The 24361-nt window shown below is 38.1% G+C and overlaps 4 protein-coding genes across 4 annotated transcripts; 1 reads left to right on the forward strand and 3 right to left on the reverse strand.

The window, feature by feature from the left end:
- Positions 1-72: 72 nt before the first annotated feature.
- Positions 73-5809, reverse strand: LOC110772826 (flocculation protein). Its single transcript, XM_021977300.2, has 4 exons — positions 5145-5809; positions 4756-4871; positions 1799-2042; positions 73-1711 (listed from the first exon to the last, which is right to left on the reverse strand). Exons 1-4 carry the CDS (start codon positions 5517-5519, stop codon positions 338-340), a joined length of 2109 nt encoding a protein of 702 aa, XP_021832992.1. The 5' UTR covers positions 5520-5809; the 3' UTR covers positions 73-337.
- A 769-nt stretch (positions 5810-6578) lies between these two features.
- On the reverse strand, positions 6579-9353 carry LOC110772846 (Microsomal signal peptidase 25 kDa subunit (SPC25)). Its single transcript, XM_021977327.2, has 5 exons — positions 9123-9353; positions 8887-9038; positions 8580-8661; positions 7143-7285; positions 6579-7008 (listed from the first exon to the last, which is right to left on the reverse strand). Exons 1-5 carry the CDS (start codon positions 9222-9224, stop codon positions 6912-6914), a joined length of 576 nt encoding a protein of 191 aa, XP_021833019.1. The 5' UTR covers positions 9225-9353; the 3' UTR covers positions 6579-6911.
- Positions 9354-9683: 330 nt separating this feature from the next.
- PXN (Mitochondrial substrate carrier family protein) lies at positions 9684-14436 on the reverse strand. Its single transcript, XM_021977320.2, has 11 exons — positions 14139-14436; positions 13973-14050; positions 13756-13830; positions 12742-12872; positions 12438-12492; positions 12012-12122; positions 11159-11227; positions 10984-11091; positions 10775-10843; positions 10180-10234; positions 9684-10051 (listed from the first exon to the last, which is right to left on the reverse strand). The coding sequence occupies exons 1-11, from the start codon at positions 14217-14219 to the stop codon at positions 9870-9872; spliced, it is 1014 nt and encodes a 337-aa protein (XP_021833012.1). The 5' UTR covers positions 14220-14436; the 3' UTR covers positions 9684-9869.
- Positions 14437-17496: 3060 nt separating this feature from the next.
- LOC110772831 (Calcium-dependent lipid-binding (CaLB domain) family protein) lies at positions 17497-18799 on the forward strand. The gene has a single exon (XM_021977305.2). The coding sequence runs from the start codon at positions 17512-17514 to the stop codon at positions 18592-18594; it is 1083 nt and encodes a 360-aa protein (XP_021832997.2). The 5' UTR covers positions 17497-17511; the 3' UTR covers positions 18595-18799.
- The last annotated feature ends 5562 nt before the right edge of the window (positions 18800-24361 follow it).

Here is a 24361-nt window from a genome sequence, read left to right on the forward strand (position 1 = left end):
AAAATAATGGATTTTAACAGTCAATTGCTATAAACAAGATTGAATTTGGAAGCAGTCATAAATAGACGAGGATGACGACAACACGATTCGAAAACAAATTTCATTCATCTTCTTCTAATCATGAACAAGAACAATGGAGGCGGCACAATATGGAACACAGCCTCAGGATGGGATCAGCAGCACTAATTACAATTCCAAAGGCCTAAACTACGGCCACCTATATCATCATCTACATTTGTAAGTAAAACCAAAAACACATACCTACTTGCTTGGGACAACAACACACAACAAACAAACGGACACCATTCTATTATTATTATTATTATTATTCTTCTTGTTATTCATCTGCCCTTTTTACCCTAAAATCCGAACAAAAGGTACCCTTATCTTCCGAACAAGATCCATCCAATCCACTGGATCCCTCTTCCTGCATATCAAAATTTCCGTGGATACTACGATTATCTAAACCAGTTCCCCTGGTAGATATCCCAGACAGTGAAACCAGACCCATGGCTGCAATGCTATTTGCAATTACATCAACGTCCCTGGTTCCACTATACAGACCCCGGCTCCCACCAACCAGCATATTTCGATTCTCATGTGCATTTGACAGCATGGCAGGCAATACATCTATGAGCTGTGAGCCACTCTGGGTCGAACTACTCATTAGCAGTCGCCGCAGTGTCTCTCTCGCTCCCTTCTCCACCATAGAATCAGTTTCGGGAATGTTCACAAGCTTCGGGTGCAAAGGAGAAATGGCAGTTGAAATAGCAGGACCAGCGCTGACCAAGTACCCTTGGCCCGAAGAGCAAATATCAATAACTGGAATGTGAACAATTGGGTCACACATCAACGGTGTGAAAGTCGGGATCTGCTGAGAAGTTGGCCTTGGTAACCTGACCAATGGGTCTGGGAGAAAAGCAGGGAAATCGACCAAGGGAGCATCAGCCAAATTAAGTGGTGGTTTTGTTGTCAACATGCTTGAAGGCACATTGGCTTGTAATAAAGAAGAAAGTGGTGGAAGCAAAGCTGATTCAATTGATGAGCCGGGAAGCTCAGGAGGTTCTGGTGAGAACTGCAAATCTGATGAACCTGGAGGGCACCAACAATAGTAAGGAGATAAAAGAGGAGTAACTATGTAAGGCACTTGTGATGCAGGGTTCAGGGTTGATGGGACAGCCAATTTTCCTAGCGACTCTAGGAAACCTGAAGAAGATAAAGAGCAACTTCTAATAACTTCTGGACATTTGTCAATTTCAGCATTATTTGGACAAGATGCATCAACTGTGATTGATGAAGCAATTGTTGGGATGTCGATGCCTGAAAGGTACATGTCTCCTCGCCTCCTCAACTTTTCCCTGGATATGTTCCTCAAAGAAGACAAGGTTCTGGGTAGGCCCTCTTTGAAGGAACTTGGTCTTGGGCTCAGGCTACCCTGAAATGAGGAATTTGCCTTCGTTGCCTGATTGACACTATGCCGTGAACGCAAGGATTTTGATGATGCGGATGAGAATTGTCCATCTTGAGCTGTATCAGATAGCTCTGTGGTGGTATCCCCATCAGATGTGGAGCCTGTAGAACTTCCTGCATTGCCACCCACTGTTGATCCCACCAGATAGGCACGAAGGTGAGTTGCAAAGCAACCAAGGCGTGATTCACTGATTCCAGTTAACTCAGCTATGGAGGGCTTCCTCTTGATCAGATCCTTCATCTGTCACAGGGGTGAAGAATCAGTTAGCAATTATAATAGCAAACAAGTGCTCTGTCCAGACAGGTTCGTTATTTAAGTCATACATACCTTTGCAAGCAATTCAATTCCCAAAAGTCGGGATGTCTCAGAGCACCAAAAGTAAAAAACCCGGCCACCTGGGATTTTAATAAGGAAAGACCGGCGAGAATTGTCCGTTGGAATCTCATTGACTTCTACAGCAGAACATTGAGATTTGCTACTTAAAGTGAAAAGTCTATCTGTATGACCATCATCCCCAACGAATGAAAGGCGTAAATTAGATGTTGGCAAGACTGTAAGATTTAAATTACCCCTGAGACAATGTGAAAAGATAACGAAAGCTTAGAAAGAGAAATAAGCATAAGAAACCTAAGTGACTTTCAACGACTGCAGAGGCCCAATCACTTAATGTTAATCTAATTGTTCTTTCTCCGCTAACCACAGGTATTTCCTTATTATTCTTTTTTCTTCTGGTTTTTCCGTTGACAATAATCAAAACTAAATTCAAGCAAGTAATTTACTAAGTACAAGGTCAGAGACAAAGGTCACAACAACCCTATCTAACTTCTGTATATCTGTTTTCCATTTTAAGAGAAGAAATCACCAAAGCAGGACCACACACTATTATTCAGAGTTGAACTAACGCTAAATTTGACTCAACAATCATAAAACATGACAACTAACGAGTTGCCTCCAACATTTGCGCTCTTCCAGTGATCAGCATAAATGAAAGGTATACAAACAATGCTCAGAGATTCTCTTTTCTATGGATGTAGAAGCAAACAAAAAGAATCAAGTGACAAGATGTCTATACACCATATAATTGGAAGAAAGTTAGACATAAGAGTAGCAAAATAATTCCAATTAAGGAAAGAATAACTAGATGTTAATAACATTAAAATCAGCTTGTACAATCAAACAAACTTCAGGAAGACAGTAGGCAGACAATGACATAACTCAGAAACAAAATAACTTGTCACACTCCATTTTAATTTCTATTATAATGCCAATCATTTATAGCTAAAAAGCAGTAGCAAACTATATAATATAGGATCATGAAACTACCTTTACTTCCTCTTAATTCAGAGATCATAATAGAATACGCCCACATTACCTACAAGTCAAAAGACATATTTACTTGGAAGAATGAACATTGTCACCATTAATAAGCTAAAATGGACTCCTACGACCTACAAAAAACATTAATCACGCAATACACTCCCCAGAACATTACATTTGTTCACAAACTCAATACTAGATCAAAACTCTCTCCACTAACTTTTTTAGTTTTCTACCCACTGAACTCATGCTCCCCCATGAGTTAATGACAGTAATGTCAATGATACTAATAATAGAAAAGCAACAAAGAGTATCAGAATAGCCATAAATCATTTTATGAACAAAAGACTAATAATAAGTATAAGATAAGTAGAAACAAATGCTGAGCAAAGAGCATTCAAGGTTAACTATATGCTTCAGCTGAAATCATTCTGCTTAAATATGGTAAATGAATGTCCTATTCTTTTCATAAACTGATATCATTTAACTAACCTCAAAAACGTCTTCCCAATGTCTGACTGCAAAAAACCGCCATGCAGTGCAAAGTGACATCAAGATGTGGTAATTTTTACAACAAACAAATACAATCTGCTAGTCAAACATGATTCATATGAATGGGTGTTTCCATCGCTACCATAATATGCTATTACTCCCACAATCCACAGTATTAGTCATTCCAAACTTCTTATTACACTTCAATTACATGCTAAGACGGGTGATCCCAAACATCTACCACTCTTGTTTATAATTCTGAAATGAAACATGATAAGTAACACTTTAGTGACTATGATGTTTTCTTATGGAAGAGGCCAAAACCATAAAAGAGATCTGACCTAAGATTGTCTTCTCAATGCAAACTTCTAACTGAACACCAAGTCTTTTTTTACTCAAACCTTATTGTTCCATGTTCAGAGTAAGGCGACGTACCACATTCCCATTCCCATTCGTCAAGCCATAACAAAATGTGTTTCAAGTACCTACAGTATGCCACTACCCATACGAGAGAGAGCTTACTCGATTATGAATCCCAATAAAAAAATTCAGGAATATCTTAAGTGAACCCTTTAAAAAATTTCTATAAAGATGAAAATCACTTTCTTAAGTTTAAAATCAACATGAAAATGCAGTCCAGTCTTCCAAATGCTAGACGAATGATTTGAACAAAAATAAACATTCACAAGCAAACAACCAATACTTATATACATGGGGACCTGGAAATTAATATTGACAAATATGAACTTACAGGCATAAATTAATATGATTGATTAACTGCGAAACATCAGAACATTACTAACATCAGGTATATTTAAACCAGCTGCCTGCATGAAATGTCAAAAGCAAGACCGTATGGTGCAATCTAGCAACACTGAGTAACACATTCAAGACATGCTTGAATTACATATATACATGGAATGCAGGGAGGTAAATTTATGCATTAGCACAATAGATTCCAGTGCGATTCCGGAAAATCTTAGTAATCAGGCTAGAATGGTAATTGATTGTTTCATATCAATATAACCTCCCCCATTATAAAGTAAAGCGTTAAGCGGAAGGGACCAGACTAGAAATATGATATTCTGGCACAATCGCACTTCAATCATTAGGAAACATGATGAAAAACATTATTTATTCTCCTGTTCTGTCAAAACTTATAGATATAAACGCCAATGCAGCATCATCATGTGAGAAGGTATTGCCACACATGAATTTGTCAGTAAAATGAAAGGGGTATACAGAGGGCAAAAAGAAGCACACCCATTAATTTGAAAGTCGGTGATTTCAGAAAAGCTATCTAAATGCACGGACTACTTGTTCTAAGTGATAGGCTATGTTCATTTCTTATTCAACTATGCAAAAGAGCAAGACATAAGTAGAGATTTTAGAGTTAATACTAATTACAAACAACATTTCAAACAAACAAAGATACCAAACAAGTGCATCAAGAGATATAGTAATCTGATATTTACCTAGCAGCAGTGGGGCACAAGAGAGTCCCTTGCTTGTTGATCTTTCCCACACGAATGGAAACAAGAGGTATACAGAAGCACCTCGCTAGCATTCCAACTTCTGCTGGCTCGAAATGCTGTTCATCAAACACAACGTGTGAGATCATCATTTTGCAAAACCAGAAATTAAAAAAATAACCACAATCCCAAAAATTATCCCCTAATTCGACCGATGTTCAACAACAGTTCAGCCTATTCACAAAGAATCTAGCAAATATTTGTAGCCTCAATGCCAATTTTGAAACCGCCCCCCCAACAAATACTGTAAATGGCAACACAGAGCTTCAAATCAAGTTGGTTAAGCAGTGAATTTCTACATTGACTTCTTTGAGATCATGGTTATAACATACCTGGCTTAATTGAGCTAACAATCGACCTTCTGCGACGTCGTTCGAGGCATTCATCTTCAATAAGGGCTTCAACCTCTCGTCGGCACGACACGCACCCATAACCTGCATATCGAGCGCTTGTAGCCACTGCAAAACACGGTCCTCTCGATTGCTCTGCTGGAGCAACAGATCTCCATCCCCTTCGTCAACAAGTATGTCCGTCAATCGCTCTTCGAGCCCAATCTCACTCCTCGAAGCTGGTCCAGCACCGGAGCTATCAGCGCCATTCGAGGACGACGAGTTCTCCAATTCTTCACCGTTTGATTGATCGGCAATGCGATCGACGCCGTCGATCTCGTCATTCGTATGTAAATCTTGGTTTCCAGGGCTGGTCATCGCGAATAATTGGGAATTTTCCGTTAAATCGCCTTTGATAGATTCGAAACCCTAATTCGATTTAATTCTTTTTTATTTTTTTATTTTGTTAAATTGTGGTTTCCAAATCTGAATCTGAAGCCCCAGAACCTGATTGAGATTGAGATTGAGATTGAGATCGAGTTGGTGAACGAAGATTGAATTGCGTGGGTGAGGAGGGAGAGAAGGAGATAAGAGGTTTTCAGAGAGAGAAGAAAATAAATGGTCTCTGTTGCGAAAATGAAAGAGGACGCATAGCCCTTGGGGTCGGTTTTTATAATACAGCTGGGCCTGGGAGGGGACTAGACTAATGAAATATGAGGCGGACTTGAAAACCGCCTATAAAATGCGATTCTGTGTTGGTCTTCAGATCCGAGGCGTGATTGCATAGGCACCACGTCAGCTCATCAATCTCTTTGTGGGACCCGATTATCCGTCAAGCCAAACATTGAAGGAGGTGCCACGTCAGTCGCTTAACGGACGACGTCACGGGTTCCGCCCGATAAGAGATTGGCTGGTAGCGTGCACACGCATTGGAGGCTGAGGGCTTCTTCTATTTTGGGACAAAAGGAGGCTGATGGTTGAGGAACAACCGAACAAAGCAGAGTACAATTAAGCCACTAAACAATGTATATTGGATTGGTGCTTTAACTTTTTTTTCTGGCCAAAGTTTGGTTATGAGGACTTGATATGTTTATTTATTTATAATGAGAAATTAAGGCATCAAGAAACTTAGGAATATGGAAAGTAGGAAATTGGTATATGAAGTTGTTCTCATTACGTTGTTTACTAATTATATATAATCAATATAAAGAGGAAGTTTAGGGTTTAGGGTTTAGTTCAATAATTGGACAAATTGTCTCTCTTTCGGTATGGATTGCTAGTAGGTAAACATGTCATTTGTTAGTTCATGAAAAAAGGTCTTTCATTGTAGGTCCCTTTGCATTTATTGAGACAATTACTTTAGGCTTTTCTTACTTTTACCTTTTTAGGCCGTTGATTGGGGTAGGGGATGCAAATATTCCAATGCAATGATTCCAATTAAACAAAGTAAAGTTTCATAAAACAGAAGAAAAAATAGGTCACGGGAGACAAATAACACCCAACTGAATATACGTATATTCAGACTTAGGCAGTCCTAGAACTTTGACTTTATAAAGTTGGGTAACAAAAGAAGCTAACTGTTCAAGATTTCATCAATTCATTCGGTCGGTTGTTTTCTAAATGATGGAATATAATGGACACTGGTTTGGTTCTAAAGAGCAAAAAGTCACATTGTCAAAGAGCAACATCTATAATCACATGACAGCTCTAAATGAAACTCTCTCTTCCAATCAGCGTCCCCATCAAATGTGCTATTCAGCAGTTTTCCTGTCACTTGCTCTTCTTTGGTTCTTTCTGGTATTCATTTATTAAAGCTTCAACATCCTTCCAGAAGAGGCCCTCCACCAAAATCCCATCCTTGGTGAACCTGAAATGTTCCAAAATGTTGCCAAAATTGATTATGCATGCATGTGCATATTTTCTTCTTTCTTCTTGTGTGTGTGTGTGTGTGTGAGAGAGAGAGAGAGAGAGAGAGAGAGAGAGAGAGAGAGAGAGAGAGACCACTGAGTAACACTCTTGGTAAACCGTACTGGTGGATTTGCGGAAATAGATTTGGGGTCTGCACTTGCTATCACAAGTGTGTACATATCAGAGAATCTTGGCAATTGGGAAGAGACCACCAATCCAGTGCTTGTGAAGGAATCCTGCGTTTTGTATAAAACTTACAATATTTTACGAGTTGAAAATTTAGATGCGTGAACTATGTCATAAGAATGACAAAGTTTCACCAATATATATTGATCATTCTAACTTATAAACTTGTAGGAACAATCATGTTTTATATACACATAAAATTCTAGTGCAGCATCTGTGGTTCAATATAAAAGTTCTTCATGAAAGAGTGCCGCAGATGGCTGATATATAGGGTTAGGTTCCAAATAGTAAGAATTAACGAGAAAAAAAAAAAGGGATCCTATAAACCAACCGAGAAAACAAAGATGGGGTGTAACACATGTCTGATAAAAGAAAGAGTAATTCTGTTTTACTTTAACCATGTCAAAAGAGAGTTACAAAATTCGAAAATGGATTTTACTATTTTAATTCTTGCTCCTAAAAAGGATAAACATGTTGTCTCAACTAGAGAAAATAAAAGTCAAAATCTCCCCATGATCAAGCAATCATCATTCTGCACACATAACGCCCGTGACCTAACAACCATGGATAGGCAGCTAGGCAAAAACAGTCAACAGGGGGGGTGGCGCGAAGAAGGAACAAGAAACCCTTAATGGGCATTTCAATACAGAATTCTTCATGTTCCACCCTACTGGGAAGACAAGATTGAGCTTAATGTCTAAGACATGTCCCAATTGCATAATGCATATACAAGAGGGGGGATACATCTTATCACAGAACAAGGAGATATAATAAACTTTCATCAATAATTATTCGGGTTCTTTAGACTTTCTACTAGAGTAACTGAGACGACTGTAGCTTATCACTTATGTTACAATATAGTAGCTTAATATGTACATATGAATAGAGACACGTAGACATGTATAAAGCTAAAATGTTCCAGAGAGCCCCCCAACTTTGATAAGTCATCATCACTCAACTCCAGTCAACAACACCAAGCAAACACCCTAATCCAAATTGCAGGTGACAAAGCCACTATTCAGTAGCATAAGGCAAAACTTTGAACGGGATATAAGACAAGGATACAAAATATTTTATATTGAAACTAGAGTATGGATGTATTCAATAGTAGATATAACAAAGGAAGCTAGACATGAGGAATCGTAAACACAGTAAGTCATAGTATATAGACTGATATCAGAGTTTATCAAATCACACCCCTTCGTGCAATTAGTTTATCAGCATATAGTAGGAAAGACACATATCGGCGTGTTCACACACTCAAAAATTCAGTAACCTACAAGTTAAATATCAGCATGTAATCAATCATCGTAACTACATTTTGAATCCCGAAGAGAAACATACCGCTGGAGGATACGTAAAGAGGATGGCATTCTTCTCCTTTGTGTATATGATAAGCTGCAATAGTCCATTGAAGACTATATACTTGCCAGAGTCAAAGATCAAACACACTTGAAGCTAACATCAATCCAAAACTATGCGACAGCAGTAAAATACATATCAAATTTTAAGCCATGAAAGCAAGCAAAAAGAGCATCAAATCAAATTAAATAAACTAATAACTGGTTTCTCATCAATTAAACAGAAATTAACAGTACTTAAACGAAGATAAACACAAGCAAAAGCATAATGTCATGAATTTTGAGGATATAAGACGATGCAGAGGATGAGAAAGTCTCGGTTGTCAGGGAACTTCTTCTTGTAAAACTGAGCGAAGAGAGCAATTACGATTATAATTGTTCCGAGAAACAATCTTATATTGCTCATCCTCACGTCTTCCACATATCCACGGCTCGTCACGATCTATTCGAATTACAAAAACAATAAATAAATAGAACAAAATGGAAAACCTGGAAACCGAAACGGATCGAGGGAATTCCTACTGACCTCAGTAACAGACTCGTCGAGGATGTGTTTGATGGAGTGATGGTCTAAGAGATTGGCCTTCTTAGGGTTTTTGTTGGCCGAATCTGAGTTTTTGTCTTGCATTTTTTTGGTGGGGATTCGGAGAACAGGGTTTGACGGCTTTTCTCTGAAAATGGCTCCGTGAGAGATAGAGAGAGAGAATGAGTGAAAGAGGGGGTAACGCTTCACACAGCTTCAGTGGGAGTAATAAAGGACCTTTTTTTTCTTAAGAAAATTCTTGATAAATACTTGCCTTTGCATGTATTTTATGGTTAATTTCATAGATGTTTGAAATGATCGTCTTATTCACATAAGCATTGTAATTTGTAAGTACTAATAACAATTTTCAATTTGAAAACAAAAACAAAAATTTGTTCCTGAGTTAAATAGTAAAATAATTCGAACACACTACAAAATGCACTAATATGAAAAATGGTATAGTGACAAACTTTCTATTGAAAACGAAATTATTGATGTTATTAGTTTATTTTACCTGATGGTACTTAGGGTCTCCAGTATAACATACACATGGTGAATTAAGTCTAAAGATAAAATAGGGTAAACTTATCAGATCCCCCCAAAATCCCTTATATTCAAGGTACCAGTTTGCCAACAATGACGAATACATTTCAAATGAATATTTGATCTTGAAACGATAACACTACGAAATAAACCAATTGGGAATGGGGAGGTGAAGGTGTGGCCGAAAAAGAGAGGCTAGGTTCACAACTATGGAGGCTTTGATTTCACTTTGTTAGTGAGCAAGAACCGAGCACCCTTAACAAGCTCTTCCTTAATCATGAACAGAACAGCAGCTGCAAGTACACTTTGTACTATTTTTGTTCCCATCCCTTTGTAAAACCCATATAATCCTTCATAGCGAATCATCTTTAGAATAGCGTCTGACGTGCCTGGGCATAAAACCAAAAATAATGAAACATCATAATTCACAAACAAGATATTTTCATCTGCAAATATACAGAATTTTAGTTTTGATATTTTAGTTTCTCAATGTATGAATAAATAGTCACATTCAAACCTTTATAATGATGCCTTTTGTCACCAGTTGTAACCTGCTTTGCTTGAAGCCGCGACTGCATCAGCAAGAGAATCAATAAGAAGATGAAAAAAAAAATTACACTAAAAGACTAGTATTTATATGAATGAGATCACAATATACTTTAAAAGTCTTTCTTTATATACTTGTAAGTTTAATGACACCAAATCCAATATAGAACCAAGCCTATCTTGTCTCTTCCCAGTGTCATCTCCTCAATCTTTTACTATTCGTTTCCCCTCATTAACCAAATCTTAGCCAGAAGCTCAACCCAAGTCCTCCAATCCTTTCTTTACACAAAAATATTTCTTTTTTTGTCTTTTTTCTTTTGTGGGGGGAGTGTATTGCTCAAGTCAAAACTAACAAGCAGCCAAAATTTAAAACGGTGGCACAAATCCATGTCTTTTCAATCCAGAGGAGCTTAAAAGTTCTAGACATTTACTCCAGTTCACTAAGTTAACTTCAAATGCCTTGACCTAGATCAAGCATTTCACATTTCAATAGCAATCCGTTCACATAACAACTCAAGTATCCATTGCTTCACAAATACAGATCTGTATAAGGTCACGTCATTTACCTTCACAACTAAAAGAGGATAAGTCACGACCGTAGCCCCTAGTTTCGCCAAAGCACCAAGAAGAAATATCTACCAGAATTAGGCAATTTATTAGCTCAAGGGGGAGAAACAGAGTACTGGTACTGTAAATACTCTAATAAAAGGTATATCATGAAAAATTTACATTAGGTAAGGGATGCTTAAAAGTTTAAGATCCAGATGAAACTAACCTCTAAAGCAGTAACCCCACTGTTATCCTTCTTACTCAAAGCACGTCTTTGCTTCAGCTTCTTCAACATGGTTTCATACAACATAAATTGTATGGAAGGATTACTCACCTGTGGTCAAAAGCAGAAACAATTAGTCATACCCCCTTAGCCTGTATAAGACAGACTTCTTACATACCATGATCAATGTCGGGAATACACCTCTCCAGAAACCCAAAACTCCAGCTTCATCATAAACTTCCTGGATCTGTACATGTTCCTCACAAAGTTAAGGAAATAATATTGGCAAAGAAAAATATTATCTGGCACTGAAGCCAAACTTGTATGAATCAGAAAACTAAACTCAATTTTGAAATCAATAGAGACACAACTATCCAGCCCACTCAATAATTAAGTTGTTGTGAATTGTCTAAACAACGACAACATCATCATATAAAAATAAGCTAATTAGCAGCATTCCGAACTGTATTTATCCTGGTATATATTTTGCTGTCTGATTTTACCCCACTTTACCATCAACCATGCACAGTTGCTCTTCCTTCAGTAGTACTAGATGAAGGACCAATCATGTTTACCATCTCTTGGAAAAACCATGCTCCACAACCAGTTTAGTTTCAAAATTCAAACATTTGAATTAACAATTAGTTGGTAGTTTATGCAAATGTTCCATTTTGTTACCAATCAGGTGATCAATCAATTTTCTGATCAATTGATAAAGTCTGTTGGAACAGAACAGTATTGCTAATCCACAATATATCAACCTAATATTATCATATAAGTAAAAATCCTCCACTGTGGTGAAAATATTATTCATTCCAGTGATGCATCGTGCAATCATTTCTTTTTTTAAAAGAGATACACCATGCAATCATATAATGTTTAATGCACAAATTTGATAACATTTCAAGCCAACTTATTTAGTAATATGCAACCATATCAGAGTTACTCATCAGTAAATAAATACCCCAATACCCCCACCCCACCTGGGTGGAGGCCAAAGAATTAAGAGTAACACAAAACATAATACCAACCGCATGAGTTGTCCCAAAGGGAGGAGGCTCAGCTGCAGCAAGGACTGGTTCATCTTGAGCAGTTGATAGCTCCTGAACAGGCTCGGACTTCTTCAAGTTTTTTTTATATGTCTAAGAGTGTAAAAAGAGAGCAAACGACAAATTAATAACATCAAATTTGTATACTTAGTGAGAGAGATGCTTAAGCACTGTTTATGAAATTAGCTACACATAGGAAGAAGAGAATATTTGGTTAAATTGGTAACTAACATCATAGGTATTTCAAAATTCCGAGATAAGTTTTAAATCCTGGAATACAGTGCTCTTCAAAGGTCACTTTTAGCACAAAACATAGATACAAGAAAAGGAGAAATACGCAAATAAGACAGCAAAGACAAATTTTGGTGTCACTTTCACATTTGGAGATTCAATGAATTTCATCTTTACCTGCATGCGTGTAACAACTACCCATATAGGATTTGTGAACAGCACATTCACACAACTGCAAGAATAAAATTGTGGTGAGATTTTCAGCAGCAAATCACATGAACAAGGAAAGAGAACTAATAATGAAAAAAATATATACTACCATAAGCGCTGAGAAATCTTTTGTGTTAACTATATTTGCATTTTATTAAGAGTTTTCAGAAAAATCCAATGCAGCTATTTAAGTAAATGATGATTTATAGCTTTAAATATATTATGAAACAATTAATGTCTTAAGGCCATAATCACATGCATAAGAAAATACCCAGATAGCGCAGCAACCACTAGTGAAGATAGCATTCCAACAGATCCATCACCAACCCCTATCTTCCTACGTTCAAGTGCAGCAGCTTCAGCCTTGTTCCTGAATATTTGATAGAAATAATAGTAAACACCCTGTACCAATAAAATAGCAATTACATAAGAAACCAGACAACCAATTAAAACAAATATGATGCAGATTTATGCAATACAGGTTTATAGTTCTGACCTAAAAGGATGTAAGCTGCCCTATATCATGTAACACCATGGAAGTTCTGGCTCAAAAGGCACTATTAAGAGCATTTAAGTTTAGGTAGATAGTATTGAGTAAGCACATTGCAGCTGGCATCCTTGTTTCACTTCTTATTCAAAGGGCTGCATATATATTAACAAAATACTTTGTTTCACTTTTCATTGATGGTACATTGGTACAGATCAATGTAGGTAACGAAAGTGCATGATTTATGGACTGGATCCATATTACAAATTCTAACAAAATAGAAGATAACTGGGCCAATACACACAAAGTATTTTGATTAGGTGATCTGATACACAACTCAAAAGCCAGCCATGCCTGCTTCATGCAGACAGCCTAACAATGGAGGGCAGGTAATTTTGGGATATCAATATCGCAGTCACTAGCCGTTACTAATCAAGAGAATAACTGTATCAAATCAATGCAAAAGGATGCCAACAGAAAAAAACCCAGCAACCACCGCTCTCTGTCATTTTTTCCTTCAGGGTTTTGGCCAATGTAGAATACAAGTCAAGGTATTGCTAAGATATTATAAAAGACATCTGTATATACGGCCAAACTCCTTTACAAGATAATTAAATTAGTTCCTGTTTTGTTAAAAGCTGTAAGATTCCAAATTTTCAGTTTTTCTTTAGTTTCTCAGCTAACAAAAGTGAATTTGAATTTTACGGAAGCACATAAATAAATTGCTCATTCCTTCCATAATCATAGTATTAGTAACAATAAGAATGAAACTAAACAGCTAAGCTAAGCTTTGCTCACCTGAGATGCTGCTGTGCCCACTAATGATGGCGCCAAACCTCCGTACAACCGTTCCCATCCTTCATGTTTTATAACCTGCACATCAATTACCCGCACACGCCTAATAATAAAATACAATGAAATAAAAAGAGAAATGTGTCCATTTTCTCAGCAACCAAACGCGGCAAACATTTATATATACTTAAAACGAAGCTGATATTTTATAGTAAGGGAAAACCTTAAGCATTTGTTCAATAGTTCCGAGCTTGCTCTTTTCCTTCTTCAATCCACGGTCTGTTTGTTGACGAGTATTAACCTACAGATCACGACCCAAAATTTAAACTAAAATAAAATAAAATAAAAGCTCAAGAGAAACAATTAAGAAATACTAGAAAATTTCATACAGTCTGAAGAGGATATGTGATGAGCTGGGCGATGATTCCGCCGCCAGCTCCGGCCAGGCCATTGATCAAAGCGTCCGACATATTTTCTCGAGAAAATATACAGAGAAAATATACAGGGGTTTCTTATTTTCTCGGCAAAGTGTAGGGAGCCATGAAGGATCAGAGATCTACTTTCCTTTTTTTTTTTTTTTTTCTTTTTACTTTTTTGGGAGAGGGAAGAAGAGAGAGAAGGCTATCTCTGACTTTGGCCTTATCGAAACCAATCAACGGGGAGCAGTCACGCTGATGGCACTCGCTATCAGAAGTCCCATAACTTTGCCTCGGTTTAGTTGTTCCGTTCAAGAAAGCATATGACGTTAGGTGCTTTCGCTTTAGGACCATTTCATCCTTCCAATCCACTATTTAGTAAAGTGTGTTTTTCTTTGAACAAAAAAAATATTTTTTTAAAAATTTAAAAATTCCATATCAAGGGTGGGTGAGTGAGAAATCGCAATAAAAAAAAACTCTTAAATAAAGACTTTGATAAAATGGACTCCTATAGCCTTGGACACTTTAAACATTATTAAGAGTCAAATTATAAAATAAAAAAACTCATCACCAATATAATTTTGCGGAAATAACTCTTTTAAATTCTATAAATAAATAAATTGGATGAAAGATTCATTTACATAAAATGACAAACAATAAAGCGAATGAAAATAAAATATTCTAGAGATTTTAAGTGCCATTTTAACATCATGCCCCTTCTTCACCCTCTTGATATAGTATGCATTGTTTCAAAAGTTGCCATCACATTATCTAAAACATTCTTCAACCGATTGGCAATTGTTTTCGCTATCATTTTGTAAATTGTTGTACACAAACTGATCGGACAAAATTCTGAAACAGTTGTTGGTGTCTTTACTTTTGGGATGAGAGCTATAAGAGTGTGGTTAAATTCTCGAACGCTCCCTTTCCTATTTAAAATCTACAAGCACTTATTAGACACCATATCTCCGACAATGTGCCAATACTTTTGGAAAATTAAGGCTAGAATACCTACCCAGGTGCTTTCGTTGGGAACATCTGAAATCATGTGTACTCCAACTCATCCCTTGTAAAAACTTGCAGCATACGATCATCTATTTGTCCATCTTTGTTTTTTGGTAACTTCATTAACTTATAAATATTGCGATGTTGAACATCTTGCATAGTTTTGATGTCTTCTTTATTTTTCGGCTCCTATTTTGAATGATGGTAAATTAAGTCAGGCATTAACCAGAAGTGTTCTTAGTTAGGTTTTTTTTGTTTGTTTTTTACCTTGTTCCATTGTAACTTTTTGTTTTTGTTTTTTGACATATCATGGTCGACCATGAATGTTCAACACTATTTATATAAATAATATTCTAAGAAAAGCGATAAATTATTAAAATACTTTTAAAGTGATAAGAATAGATGTTTTACACATAGCAATTAATACGAATAATTCTATTATAATAGTGTTAGATTTGTGGAAGAGAAAATAGGCAAGTAGTTCCTATATAGGATAAGAAAGCTTTGCTTGGGTTTTCTCTCTCTTCCCGATGCCCTGCTTACTTATACCTCGCTCCAAATCAATTTGGTCTTGTATTTGGCCCTCACCACCATTACGAGTTCCTTGGCCACATAAATTCTTTTCTATATAAATGCTAGCCAACGTCTAAGCATGCATCCTCACCTTTTACGATAAGGATTCAACACCGCAACTCTCTTCTAACTGCACAAGGTTTCTCTCTCTCTCTCTCTCTCTCTCTCTCTCTTGTATCCCGTATAGGAAACTATATATGGGGAGGATGGCATTGGCACATGACCATTCTAACATGAAGAGTGGTGGTCATCGGAGCAAAGCCCTGATGAGGAAGAAGAGTATACCTGCAGGAAAAAGCTTATTGCTTCAACATGACTTAGACCATCAAGTTGTTTTGAGTGTCACCATATACCGCGCGGACGGCGTTGACGACCCAAGTAGCAGTACCATCTGTGCTTCCGATCGGATTTACAGAGCTCTTGTGTGGGTTGAACCTGACAAAGAGTACCGGACGCCTTTTGTTCGTGCCTTACCAGACCCTAGATGGGACGGAAAATGCGAAATTCCGTTGAGGACCAGCCTTTTGGGTTGGGGGCACCTGAACGTGGAGGTCTTGAGGGGGAGTAACGACTCCGAGCCAGGAACCTCTAATGGCATAGCCAGCGTGAGCAGGGTTAGAATCCTTCTGCCAAGGAAGATGAATGAGCAAAAGGAAGGCCGGTTTGGACTCGTGAGGAATGAAGGGGCTGGACTGGTCAAGGCTGAAGGCCACATAATTTTGTCTATGAAAGTGAAGGAACGCTGATCATTAGACTATATACAGACGACCTAACTGCTACCAAGCAGGTCCTGGTTTCTTTGTTTGTTTGTTTCTTCACCCAGTTTTTTTTTGGTACAATTAGATTGTTCTAAATACAATTTAGGACGTCTTTGATGAGATGCAATTTATTTATATATTAGTAATTGTTTTCAGTTTCATCTTAAGTAAAGTGGCAAAAGTACTTATGCTAATTAATCAATTTTCTTCATAACAGGTTAGAATATGAAATATAGATTACTGCATCAAAGAACTTTCAAGATATTGTTGCTTGCAGCAATATTTAATCAAAGATATTGTTGTTAGAGACAACCTTCACTAAAGAGAGTTTTTATGTTGAGCATAATGCGTCTGTTTTGCAGCAAAAACAAAGTCAATATAAAATCCACACACCTAACCTGTCTTTGATCTAATGATATTTGTCTTCTCTTATTTGAAAGAGGTTTCAGATTAATTCGTGATGAGTTCAATACCTAATTGTGATATCGCTTTATTATAGGTGTATTGACCGTTATAAAATATATATATATATATATATATATATATATATATATATATAACTTGTAAATATTCTATCGTTTGTTCTGGCCAAAAAAATAAATCCACACATACATCCTTGGGTTTATTAAATTTGGGTGGGCCTAGTCAAGTCACCATACACAACAAGCCCACATCCCATGACTCAAATCGGACCTTTCCTAATCCAATCGGGTTTTAGAGGTCCGATCCTCGAAATCAACACTTCTTGTGTGGTCAAATCGAAAAGAAAAGTAGGAATGTTATTTTACCCAAATTAGATTCCTAATCTTCTGAAGAATTACCAATTTACAACGGGAAATTTCACAATCCATAACCTACAAGGACTTTACACAACACAAACCAAATATAAATATGTCAATCTCTCCGTGATTAGGTAAAACTATCCTTCACAAAGAATTTGAACCGACATGGAAAGCTTACCCTTTCTTTTTCAGTAATTTACTAAAGGCAGGGTATTATCGTCATTTAACATGCGGCCCAATATTACCTTCTCCCCCCAACACAACCATTCGGTATCTCCTTGTCCATTATCATACGCACCTTCCGCACCCCTCGCACCCCCACCCGCGCACGTTAGCACAGAGACCCCAACCCCGATGGCGACCTCTCGCCCTCCACCGCCCAAGCATCTCGATCTCGACCTCACGATCGTCTCCGCCAAGCATCTAAAGAACGTCAACTGGAAAAACGGCGACCTCAAGCCCTACGCGGTCTTCTGGGTCGACTCGGACCGCCGACTCGCCACCAAAGCTGACGACTCCGGCTCAACCCGCCCAGTCTGGAACGAGCGGTTCACCGTCCCACTCACCCTCCCCCTCCACGACTCCTTCCTCACCCTCGAAATCTTCCACTCCAAACCCTCCGACACTCCCAAGCCTTTAGTCGGCACCCTCCGGGTCCCACTCAAGGACCTGCCCGACCCGGACGACTCCACCCGAATCCGCACCTTCCAGCTCGTCCGCCCCTCGGGCCGTCCACAGGGTAAGATCCGCGTAAAGCTCGCCGTTCGAGAACGACCTCTGCCACCAGATTACCATATGACCCCTCCGCCCAGCTATTTTTACTCAGGCTCCCCTATGCCTCCAACCCCTGTTCGTGACTTCAGGTCATACTCGCCGTCGCCGTACTCTTCTCTACAAGCTTCGGCTCCGACTCCATCGGCTTCCCCACCGCCGCCGCCGCCGTACCATTACAGCTCGTATTCCGATCCGTACTCGAGTTACTATCCGGCGTACTACTCCAGCGCGCCACCTCCGCCTCCACCGAGGCCGTTCTTCGACCGGCCAGCATGTTACGCTGCGCCGGGTGCTCCGGGTGCTCCGGGTGGGCCTGGTGGGCCTTCCGCACCACTGGACTACTCGAATTATGATCAGAAGCCCAAGAGTGGGAAGATGGGACTGGGCACGGGATTGGCTGTGGGCGCAGTGGCAGGAGGTATAGGTGGACTGGCATTGGATGAGGGATTGAGGTACGAAGAAGATAAGATTGCGGAGAGGGTTGAGAATGACTTGCGTGAGCGTGACGATTACAGCAACTATCGTGCCGATTATTGATTGATTGATTCAATCGGAGGTTGAGGTATGGTTTAATGACTAAGGCGCAATGTTAATTTGCGGTTTATCGGTGTATATGTATATATATTCTATGTGGAATTTGATCTAAGCTTGGCGCTTATGGATGTTCGGTTGAAGTAAAACAAGAGTTTAATGTTAAATCAGTGTTTTATTATGGAATAAATATTGGTTTGTTACTAATGAATTTCATGTGGAGCTTGTAATGTGTTTGTTCGCTTTTGTCGAATGCATATGTTTTCTTGGAATGAATTGTATGATTGATCTCAAATACTTGGTACAGAAACAGGGTTTGATTGATTGGTTTACTGGTGATATTTTGAGCTAAAGAGTTTTGTTTCAAGAGCATTGAGGATTTTGAAAGTTAGTCCATATGTTTTGGCCTCATTTTAATGTAGCAAAGTGGGATTGTTTAAGAGAGTTAGTTGGTAAATGGCAGAAAGAACCATAGGTTTGGGAGTGATTATGGATAGGCCATAATCACTTATGGGAAGAAGCACCTCCCACGTACTTCTCCATATAATCACTTTAAGTGATTTTAAGTGATTCTGGGGAGAAGCACCTCCCATGTGCTTCTCCATAAAATCACTTAAAACCACTTAAAAGTGATTATATGGAGAAGTGCTTTTTGGCTTGTCCAGAATCAGTCCCAAACGAGCCCTTTATTGAAGCAATTTTTAGATGAATGGATGGCTGAGCAGCTCAACTTGGGGTTTGACTGATGGAAGGTTTTGTGTAACCTTCAAAGCAAACCTTCTATAGCCGGAGAGATGTTAATTCATCCTCAAACTTTAGGCTTTCTTTTTAGTAGATATGATTGAGAGCAGAAGAAATTTCGAATTGGGGAAACGGGTTTTGTGTTTGAACTTTGGGTCTAGGTCTAGCTCACATTCACAACTATGAAAGTTGGGTATCTGTAATCGGACGATAATTGAAACGCAGGTAAATGTATCTTGCAATCTTTGCCGTGATTCTAGACTGTTGGGTATGGTTCAAAGGTTATCTTAAGTATTCGCCTTCTCTACCTCAGTCTTGTGTGTGGTGCAGCAAGGGTTTTCCTATGCTTTTTGATATTAGACAGTGATGTGTGTTTCAAGGTTTTATGAAGCCTTTCCTTATTCTCTTCCAATGCAACAAGGATTTTCCCAATGCTTAAGACTGTTGGAACCAAACCAGGAGCTGTGCCCTCCATACCTAAGTCATATCTGTCATTGATGATACTCTGACGAATGAAATGACGATTTTTGCTATGTTTAAAGTCGTTTGTGTGGCAATAGAGGAAACAACGAAGAAGCAACAAGACCATTTGTTTTGTAAAACTCGACGGGAATAGTTCCAGCCGTTTCCATGAGTTTCATGTGTTAAATAGCCATCTGGTTACTTAAACACATGGAAATCACAGTTTTATACTTTTCTATCATCTTTATCAGAGTCGAGTAATAAAAGATTGGATAGCTTGAAGGGATCTTGGTATTTTGACAAAAGTTTAATCCTTGGTTTGAAGGTTCAAAAACTCTGAGTGGAATGAAACCAAAAGTAATAATAATATAGATGAACTGGGACATCCATCAATCTTAGAAGGCAATATATATTATTTTTTTAAAAATTGTGCTGTTTTCTGTTCTATTCAAATCCTCTGATTCTCCGAAGATACTCCTACGGGTTTAAGTAGAGGCCTCCCAAATGGGCTTGATCACCAGCAAGCAGATGAACTGCAATGGAAGGTAGACTCCTCAAACAATAACCCATGGATCTCTCAGAAACCATCTGAGACCGACTGGTCCAATCCAGCCTTATCCCGCCCAAACCCAATATCCACCCAACCTAAACAAACACTTTTTCTTTTCTTTTCTTTTTCTCATTTTAAAATTGAAGCCGACTGAACACTGGACCAGTGGTTTCTTGAAATTTGTATTGGAATGGTTGTTGTTGAGATTATTTGTCTCGTATTAAAAGTGAAAGGGATTTAGTTTGAGTTTATAATAAGTTTGGGTTTTTTGAAATCTCAACTTTTTTCATGATATCAAAGTAAGACTATTCACGTATTGAGCCCAAAGATCATGCGTGTTCTCGTGTCACTCAATATGCCACGTGTTGTACTTCAAAGTTTAGAACCTCATACGTACTCTCATATCACCCAATATGGTGTGTAAGTTTAGAACCTCGTACGTACTCCTATATCACCCAATACGGTGTGTAAGTTTAGAACCTCGTACGTACTCCTATATCACCCAATACGCCTCGTGTTTTACTTCAAAGTTTAGAACCTCAAGTTCCTTCAATGGTACTGCTCTTCCCACGTTTGCCAAATTAGAAGTTCATCATTACAAACACAGAACTTTTGATATCTACATGGCCCTGCCTCCGCTTTGTGTTGTCCTTGCTTACAAATGCTGGAAAAGCACAAGCACTCAAGCAAAACGACAAACAGAAAAACAACTACGTCAAACAAGCACAAATAAGTGCCAAAACCCTATATTTCCATTTTCCACATGATTTGGATTTGCACCAAGGCTCCTTACTCATGTTCTTTTTTGGGAAGAAAAAATAATTATAAAATGAAACATGGGTGCTCCTAATGAACTCAATTTGACTACCACAACACAATTATTCCTTTGAATGGAAGTGGAGCACGGATTACGAGGCGGGACCATTTGCACAGATCCAATCATGGTATCCAATGTACGTACTTCTCCCAAAGGACATAGAGATGGATCCATCTTAGAAGGGAAGCTCAATTGGAATTGGATTTCAATCCACTTTGATGTCAAGAACTTATCTCACTTTTTTCCCCTGAATTATTGGATGAATGATGTTAAACATGATTAGGTTCATTGGAAAAAAATAAATCCCAATAGATTAGAGATATCATTACCAATAACTAAATAAATTTAGCTTATCCACTCGGAGTGATGAGAACATCTTCTGGCCTCCTTCAATGTATATACATACGTAAGATTCATTTTCAATTGTTGGATTTTTCTTTGACTTTGAGTGGTTGTTTGTGACCAAGACATAGACAACTTTAGAGCCTAGAAAAATGACAAATAGTTGATAAGTCCCGAATGGTTACGCAACTAATATAACCGAGGTATATTTTGTGATAAAACCCTATACTTACTGATATTTGTAGGTGGTTAAGTTGGGGACAATATTTGCGTTGCTAGTAGTAGATCGTTGCCCTGTCTCTCTGAAATTTAACACAAATCAAGTTACAGTGTGAATCGATACGAGTTAGAAAAAACAAGTTGAATGCAATCATCATTTGAAAGCAAAGAGATATATGATACAAAACAATTAATTCATAGTTAGGAAACACAACACTCGTAATCTGTTCTTAATTGGAACATTTTGGTATCCACAGAAAGCAGAGAAAGTCGAGCAAGCACCAAGTCCATATAACATGAAATGCAGCAGGAAACAAAACAAAATATGAAAATCATGATTAAGAATCAAACAAAGATTAGGAGACTATATATATACATTTGACGTGACATATAGGGTACTAAAATAGGGCAATGAGCAACTAGAGGAGGGTTAGGAAACTGCAGCAACGCACGCCTAGAATAATTTTGTTTTGTTTCTTTTTAGCTTGTCTAGTATAATTTTGTTGACAAGCACCAAACTATAATGGTTTTTTGCGCAGATGTCACAGGCTACAGCTACTTACCAACATTCTTGGTGGACATTAAGTGAACGGGGGAAATATATCAAACCCTAGCTAGGGTGGAAGGGAATGGTTCTCATTACATTCTTTCCTGCAATTGATTCTTCACCCAATAGATCAATACCCTACAAGCTACTACTCCCACCAACAAAACATGTTAGCATTTGGAATTCCAATTTTCCTTCTTTTCTTAATGTAATTCCACATTTCTCGCTAGCTTTAGTGAGGAATTAATTATGACCTACACTAGAACAAAAACTAGATACGACAACAAGCAGTTCGAACCAGCACTGTTGTAGCTGCAAGAAAAGGCAAAGTTGGAGCTCTGAATAATTACCACCAGATGACAAAGGAGGAAAAGTTAGCTAGCCCTACCCCCATCCCTGTGCATGCATTTGGGGCAGGCATAATAACCATATCTGTATAAATTATCATGGATATCACTATATATGAATTTTGCACAAATTGGAGCTCGAGACAAATTTTGGTGGTCCATTATAGTTGTGGTGCGCCTACCCTACAAATTGCGTGCCCATGAAAGTTGATACATGTATATTTTGATTTGGACAAACATCATGCTTCGTTTCTTCTACGATGTATTAATGAAGGCAATAAGAGGAAAATATACATACATATTTTGATGTCAAAGGCAAAGCTGAGGCGCAGTTGGTTTTGATTGTCGGGATGCAGTTGTAGGTAGTTGATGGGGGGAGTTAGCAATGTGACAGAAAATGACCACGTCCGGAGCATCAATATTTGATTTCCTTTGTTTTTTGGTTTCTCTCTCTCTCTCTCTCTTCCATGGCCTGCAGAGCGTGGGTACGTATTTATGCTTCGAATACCAATTAATAAATGAAATTGTCTTTTAATTAGAGTTATGGGACAAGCTGTCCTACAAACCTAGGTCACCATATTCATCATCATATATCCAAACTACCTAAGCTAACTACCTTCTTCAACCAACCTAACTAACAATTTTCTATCATAATTAACATTTTAATTGTAGTTATGGACATTAATTCACTATTTGGCTTGCAAGTAGTCTGATTAATGAGGTCTCATAATATGGTATCGCTCATGTTTACTTTTTTTTTTAGAACCTTTCCTATTGAGATGAGAGATAACATACTAAACTCACACACACTATACGCAGTGGCGGACCTATTAAGGTGCCTCCCCTTGTCGAAAAAGCCATTATAGGTGATGCATATTGCACCTCTGCTCAATCTAAGAGGTGCACTCTAGGTGTTCGATGAAAAGCCTAAACGAAGTCAGTCTGTTGTTGCACTGTGCTATGCTGCGCATCACGCTTCTTGTTGTTTTTTTAAATCCTTGCCAAAATTGCACCTCTGCTAAAAAAAATCCATCCTGGGTCTACCAGTGACTACACAAATAATAGGACTCGAATACAAAACCTTTCATGTGATTGGGTCTACCACTGCTCACTACATGATAATATTCATATACTCTGTATTGTCAATATTTTGACCTTTGTCAATGTGTCATTCTCATCTCATGCATAAAAAACAAAAAGTAAACCTAAGAGGTAGGTCACGTCACTGAGCATAAAAAAGGGCCATTAATAGATTCTTTCAAGAAAAATGTACCTTCATTTCTTCATCATGTGAAATGCCAAAGGTCGGTGGTATGAGTTGTTAGAGCACTTTCACCGCATAGCCTAGTCTGGACAAAAGGTCCCCTTAGGTTGAAGAAATTCACTCCACCGTACAAATCTAACCTGGGTTGATGGTGGGCTCCAAAAAGATTGGGCAGGTCCGAAGACAAGAACAACCAGAGTTGTTGCCTAAGGGCGCTTATGTCAACGAAGAAATTTTTTCAAAAAAAAATTGAAAAAATTTCTGAAAATTTGACAAAAAATTCCGAATCTTTTTTTATACATACCTAGCAATTTTATTATTATTAATCTCATAGATAAAAATAAAATTAATTTCACATGAATAGTAATTGCCCTTGGGTTATCATGGCAATGGATGGAAAAGCAGAAAAAATATTGCTAAGCCAAGCACTATTCACATAAATAGTGTCTGCCCTTACTTGCCCTTACCCTTTGGTGTGGCACCA

This window comes from Prunus avium, chromosome 2, assembly GCF_965620075.1.
Source record: "Prunus avium chromosome 2, drPruAviu1.hap1.1, whole genome shotgun sequence".
Lineage (NCBI taxonomy): Eukaryota > Viridiplantae > Streptophyta > Magnoliopsida > Rosales > Rosaceae > Prunus > Prunus avium.